General features: G+C 44.9%; 1 protein-coding gene across 1 annotated transcript; it reads right to left on the minus strand.

Annotated features, from left to right (window-relative positions):
- Positions 1-942: 942 nt before the first annotated feature.
- LOC149280229 (vasodilator-stimulated phosphoprotein-like) lies at positions 943-10,202 on the minus strand. Its single transcript, XM_089500596.1, has 14 exons — positions 10,198-10,202; positions 9,232-9,244; positions 8,240-8,355; positions 6,691-6,859; positions 5,494-5,662; positions 5,342-5,402; positions 3,986-4,023; positions 3,667-3,890; positions 3,369-3,508; positions 3,149-3,234; positions 2,838-2,883; positions 2,648-2,723; positions 1,765-1,822; positions 943-980 (listed from the first exon to the last, which is right to left on the minus strand). Exons 1-14 carry the CDS (start codon positions 10,200-10,202, stop codon positions 943-945), a joined length of 1,239 nt encoding a protein of 412 aa, XP_089356722.1.

Here is a 10,202-nt window from a genome sequence, read left to right on the forward strand (position 1 = left end):
GCCGTGTTTGCATTGTGATGCGTTGTCCTACCATTGTACCTGCCTGTCGAGAAGAACTGAATTATTTGGCACTGGAGATATATTGTGGGCGTGGCTGGCTCTGTAGGGACTGACTGAACTAAAGCCCCACCCCCGAGGAGTTTCTTGCTTGAATAATTTAAAGTTGTACAGAATAAAGACATATTGGTCACTTGACTGCTTCATGCTGACTTGATGAGCCATATTAAACCGTTTACACCGCACACAATTACAATAGGCCAAATGTTTTTATTTCTAGAAAACAGGATACAAAAAGTCCCATATATATATATAATGGCTTGGAATACTTAAAAGCACTTACCCCAATGGCTGTCCCTTTCTGTGCTACATGTGCTTGTTGTAGCACCAGTGGAGGACAGTCAAACACCCCAAACCGTTCTCCCTTTATCCAGTGTGTGATCCTAACTCTATATATAAAATACAAGACTATAACCCTTCACCGGTTCCACCCCCGAAGAGCGAAGCTATGCTGTAGCTGGGTGGCAGTACATCTGATACAATGTAAATTTTATACAAAAAAAAAAACTAATAAAAAAGAAAGAAACCCGTTAATTATCCCTTAAAAAATAATCCTGTTGGCCGAAGCTTTCAGCCTCTGCTAACCCGTTTAGAGCCACACTGCAGAGTGTGGGGGGGGGGCAGGCGGAGAGATTAGTACTGAATGTCTGGAAAGCATTGATTAGAATAAGATTGTGTGTGTATATGGAGTCATATAATTAGTATGGGATGCAATTATTAGTACAGGATTCAGATTTGCAGCGGAGGCCGTGTACAGAGGGTGGGGGCTGCTACCCTCTCCTAATTGGGGACCCCCGCACAGCAGAGGAATGATCGCCGGGCCCCTGTAGAGCACTGTTGGTGGAGCCTGAGATACCGGGGGGGGGGGGGGGAAGGCGGCCGACTTCATGGTGCGCCCCGTCTGCGTAGCTCCTGTGTGAACGCTGGCGGAGGAAAGAAGCAGACGTTATACACGAGAGAGCCTCGAATTCAGACATCACTCACATATCTAGCTGTAACTTGCAAAAGGGCCACAGTGTTTTAGCGCGCTGAATGCTTCGTCACTTTACTGCTACTTTCGTTTCCACATTTCACGTATTTTGTAACCGTTTTGTACCGCAGGCCCGTAAATATTATGGTTTAACGAAAAACTACAGGTCCGGAAGCACAAATATTTAATCTATGTGGATTGAAAAAAAATTGTTAATTGTTTACAACGTAAAAATTTATTTTTCCTATTTATTTAAGTTACCAGGATGTTAAGATAATACGGGGTAAAAAACGCAGGCTTTGTAATATTTTTAGTGCGCACGGCTCGCATATAGAGGCATTGATACAGGTCAGAGGATTTGCTCTTATATTAAAAAAAAAAAAAAAAGGAGTAAACCTAAACAAAATATTCTATATATCAAAAGCGTAACTATTAATGAAGAAAAATGTTAAATTATTTTCTGTCTCCCCGTCCAATCAGTGGCACCTAACGTGGAAAAAAAAAATCCCAAGAAAAACTGCAAATGTGTTTCTTTTTTAACGCACATTAGTCATACTAAATGGCAGACTATATAAAAGTATAGAAAAAGACAAATGTAGAAACTGTGTGGGTACACTAAAAATGAAAAAGAGGAATCAGAATTTAACAAAGATATGATTATTAAACGTGTGGGGGGGTGACGGTCGCGAAGTTTAAGGCGTTTAGGTTTAGAACGCTTTGTATTGCACGCGCCTCACCTTCAATAATTTCCTCTTTCACTTTTTGAAGCTCTCTCCTCATTTCCTCCAGCAGTTCCTGTCAAGTTACATAACCATGAGAAATATATAAGTATATATAGGATAAATATACGCACTTATATAATACAGGACTTTATCAGTCAAATTATACAATCTGCTTCTGTGTGCTTTTGTAATTAAGTTGTGTCCTAAAACCGATAGATATCACTCCCAACCAATATGAATGCTTTACATTTTTATTGTATAGAATAATACATATGAATGTTTTGTGCTTAACAACTAAACTTAAAAACTTAAATAACTTAACATTATTATATTAATGTAATGTATATAAAATATATATATATATATATTATATGATATATTAGTATTAACCAATATCACTCCAAACCAATATGAATGCTTTGCACTTAAGTGTAACAAGCTCTGTAACATTATATAATTATTTTATATATATCCTTTATATAGTACAGTATATTACATAATATATATATGTTCTATGCAATACCCCACTAACAAATTGACAGGGTGTCACTGTATGGGGCTGTAAGCTGCATAATGCATGGGGCAGGTATTGATTTGAAATGGTCAGCTCTCCTGCCAACCCCTTGTGAGTGTATCACAGTGCCAAGTATCAACGCGACTGACTGTCAAGGGGGTTAATTCACTAAATGGAGAGATGATGTTTCAGCTCCTTAATTCACTATTTATTATAAATGCTCAACACCGGCAAATTTCTCCAGCAAGAAAGGCTGAGCGAGTCCTGCATGATGTATAAGTCAAAGGGTGAGGAAATCTCGCCGATTTAACTATACATTATTCAGGGCCAGCTCTTCGTCTGAAGACATTTTGTAGTCAAATAGTGAAAACACAACTCCGTTACCTGTTTAATTTTCTCCATGGAGTCCGTGTCCTCGGGACTTGGGGCCACCTCTGTACTGCTGACAGTGGACTTCATCCTGGAGAAAATCATTTTAAAATGTTCTTTATATTAACATTACACGGGGGATAATGTTGTGTAGCAACCAAAAATGTTCTTTCCCCCCCCGATGTAGGCGAGGATTAGGAGTTACCTTGGTAACGTGGTACTTCCTCGGTCCCAGGGACGGCGGGTGGGTTCTGAAACCAAGAAGAGATGAGTGAGCTGGCGAAAGCCTCAGGGTGATGATGGCCGCCATTGATGTACCCACTAACCTGACAGCACAAAACACTTCGTTCGCAAGACAGGGGTAAATGTATACCTCCGCTCGGCATTAATAGGCACCCTTATTGGAGGCAGGATATGTATTTGCCCAAGCCCCCCCCCCCTTTGTATGTATTCTAACCTAAAGAATAGGGTTAAAGTCATACTTTTTTGCTAAATGTCATCGTAATCGGTACTCACCCCCTTGATTCCTCCCTCCTTGAATGTCATTGTCATCTTGCGTGGCCGTGGGGGCCGGACGCTCGCTCTGCTGCGTCATCTTCAACCTGCGCAAATTACATAATGCGGGTTAATGGAGCAAAAGAGGCAGATGCAGAATCATCGGGGGTCGGGATGACTGGAACATTCCGAGGAGCCCGACGAGGAACACGTATCCCCTTTGTCACAGTTAACTTTTTACCTGCGTGCCAGCTTTGCATTCATCTCCTCCATCAGTCCGCCGCCGCCGCCTCCTCCTACTGATGCTCCCCCACTGGTGCGGCTGATGTCCGGCTTAGGTGGGCCCCCGGTTACTGGCGAGGGTCCGCTACTTGCTTCATCCTGAAGAAGAAAAAACGAAAGACATAGTGCTGTTAAGTGCACAAGATTACACCGGCCCATCCACTACCGGACCAGCACCATAGCCCTCCACCCTCTTATACTCGCCCCCGCTGAGCCATACCCACTCCCCCAAGTCACCAGCTACGCTCGGGTCTCACCTTTGACACCTTTCTTAGTTTGGCTGCTGCAAGAGCCGCAGCAAGCCCTCCACCTGCTCCACCACCACCACCGCCTCCTCCAGATGGGAGAGGGGGAGCCGGTGGGGGACCAGCCCCTGGGGGAGCCGGAGGTGCAGGTGGGCCTCCTGGTGGTGGTGGCGGCCCTGGTGGTGGAGGAGGTCCTGGTGGGGCAGGCGGACCAGCTGCTGGGATCACTGGAGCCACTGTGTATGAAAGAAAAAGACAATGTCAAGAAAACCAAGCTATTTATCACCAGCCAAATACCCCCCCGGGGGGGCCTGACCCGATAATACCTCACCGGGACTCTGCATTTTCTGTTCCGGTTCCATCTGCATCCTGAAAAACCAAATAAAATGCTGATCTCAATATAACAATTCCAAATAATTTTATATAAGAATAATTCAGAAAGATAACCACCATTTCACAATAAAAAGGGATATAAAGTAACGGACCCCAATAAAGAGCGAGTTAGACTTTGATACATTGTGTCACCCACTAGGGATAGCCATTCAGTAGCCCAATAAGGACATCACTGAGAGCGCTGTATAGAAAAATACCGTTTTACCCTTCTGCCAATGTTTGTTGTTTTTTTTTTTTTTAAACTAAAATTTTCGATTTATTTTATAATTTTTATTTTATTTCCCAAGTTCTGCCCTGAAGGCCGATTTAAAGTGAACAATTAACAAATGGAAAAAAAAGCCACCAATTTCTTTTCTGCCAGTAAAAATCATTAGAAATCCCTGAGAAGGAATGATTCAGAGACTCTCGTGTGTTTCGGGGAACTGTTTTGATGCTCGGAAGGCTCCGACGCACACATTTATTGCTGCAGTTTCAGAAATTTTCCAAAGTATCCAACGTCTGTGTGCGAGGTGTAGGACCGACGCGATTAACGGTCTAAAACGGGGCTCCGCATGCTTTTTAAAAGCTGTGTAAAAGCTCTCCAAATAGCCTTGTGGGCAGCAACGATCTTTCCAAACAAGTCACGATAAAGTGAAATCAAACGGTTTGCACCATCGCAAGCGCACGGTTCACTACTAGCCGTCACGTGGCTGCCTTACAGCCCACTTTATCGGTCCGGCAGATGTGGCGTCACCGGTCACACCAATCAACGGACTACGGAACAGATTAAGGTCTCTCTGGCCTCCACGGTACAGGTGGCTACTCACATACCGGTTCATCCAGTCTGCTGGGTTTATTCACTAAACAATGCGCAAGAGAGCCGTACGATACAAAGGGCCAACCGAGCCTTTTACTGCAGGAGAAACCCTTCTCGGTTGGCTGTTCATAGAACGCAAGAGGGTCCTGTTTCCCATTACATTACTCGCATACAAATCACTGTTTAGTGAATAAACACCCAAAGTGCTTATGGGAGCAGGTGACGTTCTGTCCCTGCTACTTTTAGCTGCAACTCCCAGCATTCCCATCCGTCAGCAATATTTGGCTTCTTTTTACGCAGGGATGCAGCATACGTTCTATATCTATATCTTTTGTGTATTTTAAGCTCTGCTTAAACAGACAGACTTCCCATATCAGATCCGACCCCCTCTGTGCCGTGTTATGGATCCACATGCGACCCCACAGCACGGTGTGTGTGTGTGGGGGGGTGTTAATTATTAAGTGTATTTTTATTATTAGGGTATTAATGTGCGTTTACCTCCTGGGCTGCTCGGGCTCCTCCACTCGGGGCCCATTCTGCTGAGGCCAGTTGCTGGACCCTGGAAGAGAGATTATATACGCAATAACTGCAGCTGGATCTGGGAAGAGGAAGAAGAAGATGCGGAGGGGAAGATGAAGTCGGACACGCACCTGTCTCCAGCGCTTCCAAGGCCTGCAATATTCCTGCAGCAAACTGCATGGCCTCATCTTTACTGGCAAAGTTCAAGCCCCACACCTGCCGGGAATCCCTCCACTGGTGGAAGTTAGGGGTGGCCTGATTGTACTTCAACCCTCTTACCAGGGGGCAGTTTATAACCACCTATTGGGGGGGGGGGCGAGAAGTGAGGTCAGAGAGGTGTGATGTCATCAATTTCATTTATTTAATGCAGGAGGACACTTGACCACCTACTCATGAAACAGAAGCTTTGAAGGCGGCAACATAGAAAGTCTCCATCTTTTGTTAAATGCAACTCCTATGATCTTAAGCCACATATCGCCAAGAACCCGGGGAGCGGAGGTTAAAGGGACAGCGTCCCGCCACCAATGGGCATAAGTACTCTTATATGGACTATTTTACCTATAGAAAATAATAAGACACGTGCCACCCCCTCCGCTGTCTGTGTTTTATGTCAGTTTGAAGCAGCCAATCACTGGCTGGAAAACACTCCCATTAAAATCAATGGAAGAGCTTTATATGAGAGCGTTATAGAGTCTCTCCGATACCTGCTGACTTTGCAGTCACGTAAACCCTCTATTATCCCGTTACAGCCAACTTCCCAGCTGCACCCCTCCATAGACTTTCACAGCGGGACGTTCGGAGGATACGCAGCAGCCAATAGGCTTCTATCCTTCACTGCGCAGCTCTCTAAAACATTTTACACTCGTACAATACATAGGATTTAGTAAGTTAGATTTTTTTTTTAAAATAGTTTTTTTCTTTTTTTTATTAAGGTCCGGAGTTTGGGGGAAGCGAGCCAAGAGGAAGTCTTCATTGAAGGACCAAGGAAACTGCCTTACACAAGACTCCAGAGCTTCCATTCCCAATAGATTGTAAGCTCCCAAGAGCAAGGTCCTCATTTCATTTTATTGTTGGATAGTTTAACTCTCCCCCATTGCAATACAATTATGGAATCTGCCAACGCTCTCTAAATATATCATTTAATTCTTCTACTATTTACTATTAAGTAATTGCCCCAAAAACTGATTTACAGCTATCTAATTCACCCCTCTGCACAGAATCAATCCTTATACATAGCCTCTCTAACACTGTTAGATAAAGACCAATCCCTGGTGGTCTAACACTTCTCAAGTCCTGCCCCTGAGGATCTAAGCCCGCCCATAGGGTACCTGCTGATCTTGCATCTTTCTGCCTACTACACGGTAGGCCTGTGATGTCGGGTTGTGGAAGATCTGCACACGGCTGGGTCCCTGAGCGCCGGTCCCGGCAGCAATCCATTTCTTATTGGCATCGTCGTAGACCATTACGTTGGCACGAGCCGTGACCACGGGAGTCTCACTGTCAAGGGTGGAATTTGAAGGCACATGAGAGTTGGAAGAGAACAAGTATACAAACGGGTAGAAATACCCATCATCTCACATTAGACACTTATCAGATGAGTGGGTAGTAATAACCATTATCTTATATAAACAAGGAACAAAAGACATTAAGACAAACATCTTGTAACAGAACGCTGACATCTCACCAAATGTGGTTGATTAGGAAACCAGATTACAACATCCTATTAGTCAATTAGTCTTCCTGTGTTGCATTAGCCATTGATTGCAGTACAGTCCATGAGTAAAATATAGACGGCGCGTGATCAGTATGAATGGGGGTCATCCAGAGTAACACCGACAGATATTGATAGGCCATGGCTTCTCTAATCAGGTGCAGGGCAAATGGGTTTAGAACTTAGGAACCATAAATATGTCCACCCATAGAGATCAATATAAAACGGCACAAAAGGTTAGGTGACCGACCTAAACCTCTAACCCCAATAGCGAGCTTCAAGGAGACCCCTTAGGAACCCAAGACACAAACTAAGCCCCTTTCCATCTCTGGGATGCACTCCTTCCAAGAAGGCCCTTCAAAATCCGCAGTGAGCACCAAGTGTTACTTTTATCCATTTTGACCCATTTACAACACTATCCGAGGAAGAACGGTCCATTTTGGAGTGCAAGCCTCGGGATAACGGCACATTAGTTAACAGAAACACAAATAATACATAAAAGGGATTTAAGAAAGTACAGGAGAGAAGTTTATTTCAAAAGGAGGAGAAATGTTAGAACGAGAGGCCATCATCTAAAACTAGAGGGTCGGAGGCTTAGATGGGATGTAAAGAAATTTTAGATGGGGGCCGAATGGGGACCATCTGCCAGCAGATTCTATGTTTCTATGTCATTACATTCTTGTTTCTCCAGTAAGAGTGGTTGAGCTCACTGATTTAACTATGCATTATACAGGGCCAACCAAGCTCTTCCCCCTTGGTTCGTTCCCAATGTAGAGTGAAGCAACGAGCTGAAACCACAACCGTCCTGCAGACTTTCGCAGCAGTCTACAACCCGTATGGTGTATTTATTAAAAGGTCTGCCATAAAGCTGATTACTGCTGGCCCCTGCTTAGCACCCGCCCCTGCTTAGCACCCGCCCCTGCTTAGCACCCAATCTTTTCTTCAGACCACATATATCTGCGTGTCATGAGCGGTTTCATCCTTATGCAGAAAGGAGCGCCTACCATAACCGAGACTCTCCATCTCCGCAAATAAATATGATGATCAATACAGCGATATCCGTTTAACGGGTGACATCAGACACACTGGCTAGTTGCCCGGCGGGCCGGTGGCCGACAGCACGCGCTGTAAAAGTGCAGCACGAGGCTAGATATGATCTAACTCGCCAGTCCGGTACCAGGAATGGGCAGATGATTTGGTTTGCTTCCCGGCGCTGATGGCACCGACGCATGACGGCAGCTTGCTCGTCAATAGAAAGTTTTGTGATGTACGTCACGCTCGCCTGTTAGAAAGGTATGCGCAAGAAACACGGCGCTCACCGAGCTGTGTAACAGAGCAGGGAACATTCTGTGAATACACGCTTTGCGTTCACACGTGAAGCACCGAGCGGGAGACAGAATAGTGCACATTTCACTTTGCACGCGCACAAAACACACGTGGGTGAGGCTGCTCCGCAGTGTTATTTTAATATAAAAGAAATGTAACAGACACACGGGAACAAACCCACCGACACACGGGAACAAACCCACCGACACACGGGAACAAACCCACCGACACACGGGAACAAACCCACCGACACACGGGAACAAACCCACCGACACATGTACAAACACACACACATTCTGCTTTAGCCTTAGCTATTTCCCCCTACTCCCCCCCTCTCACGGTTGTGGTTTTGTCCATATAAGGCTGTTTGAGAAAGGCAGGAGATACCACAAGCGACAGCAAACAGGGGAGAAATAAAAGAGACAGACATAATAAAACGAGAGCGACGCGCGGGACAGGAGCAGGTAGACGGCCAGCGAAGGTAGTTGGCGCGTGATATTATATTCCACGTCTAGGTGTCTCTGTGCCCTTACGTGTTGTTTTGAGCGCGCGTGTCACCAGTTCCGGCTACAGAACACCAGCCTTGTACGCTGCATATAGATTGCAAGCTCCTTTGATCCTCCTCACCTTGTTTCTGTTGAGTCCTAATTGCTATGTGACGCACTAATCGTCACGTCCTGTTAACTCATTGTACAACGCTGCAGAATATGAAGGCGCCATATAAATTAAATCCATAGCGCACTATTGTAATGCTAGATATTAGCATCGCGATATCGCGCAGGTTTCGTATATATACCATGCAACACTTGTAACAGAAAGGAGTAGTAAATACCTGGAACAGACACCTAGCGGAAGAAGAACATGCAACCACAGTAAAGGAACAGAAGAATGCTCAGGGTGAGCATAATCTATAAATAAAAAGGGCAGACAAGACGGACCAAATAGTAAATATAATATATATATTACACATACACTCCCATATACACACACACCACTATATGAATGTGTATGTATGTGTGGACGTCCCGGCTACATATTTCTGTACAGATGTTTAGCAGGCGCTAGGCATGTATATACACATCCACTTCCCATACGTGTTAACAGTCTGGATGGGGGAGGGAGATTCTATACATTTACAGCGGTGCAGAAACCCAGCAGGGTCTGGGAGGTATACAATAACACATCACAATGTACAACACACAGCCAATGGCGTAACACACCTGTACAAATATATACACAGACGGGCTCCTTAACACAACCAACGCCAACATGTTTTGCATGGTTCCTTAGGAAGAGCGTTAATTCATTACTCCAGGTAACTTCCTCATTTACCGAATAATTGCGGGTCCGCTAAAATTCTGAAAACAACATGGAAATAAAGAAGTTCTCAAGACCTCAGCGGTCTCTTCTTCATACGCTTCATCTCACTGTCTTATAGCAATTGTCTTTCTAATGCTCACAGAACTCTTTATCTGTAATTATAAAGATAACACAAGGGATGGCGCGGGGGATAAAGTACAATTAAGTGATTTACCGTCACTGACCAAGGGGCTCAGAAAGATCCACAGCAGGATCGCCTATTTAGGATCACTTTTTAATGTTGCTGCACCTGGCGGTGATCATTTATATGCTCATTCTACACAAATACCCCCCCCCCACACCCGTGACTCAACAAGACACACAGAGGGGCAGATCATGCCAAGAGGCAGCATTACACGCGTGACACATCCAGACACACAGCGATCCAACGTGATCTGACCTGATCCAGCACAGGGATCCCAGGCAGGGGGTCACTCACCTCAT

The sequence above is a fragment of the Sceloporus occidentalis genome, unplaced genomic scaffold (assembly GCF_023333645.1).
Source record: "Sceloporus occidentalis isolate IW3139 unplaced genomic scaffold, rSceOcc1.0.p SCAF_157, whole genome shotgun sequence".
NCBI lineage: Eukaryota > Metazoa > Chordata > Lepidosauria > Squamata > Phrynosomatidae > Sceloporus > Sceloporus occidentalis.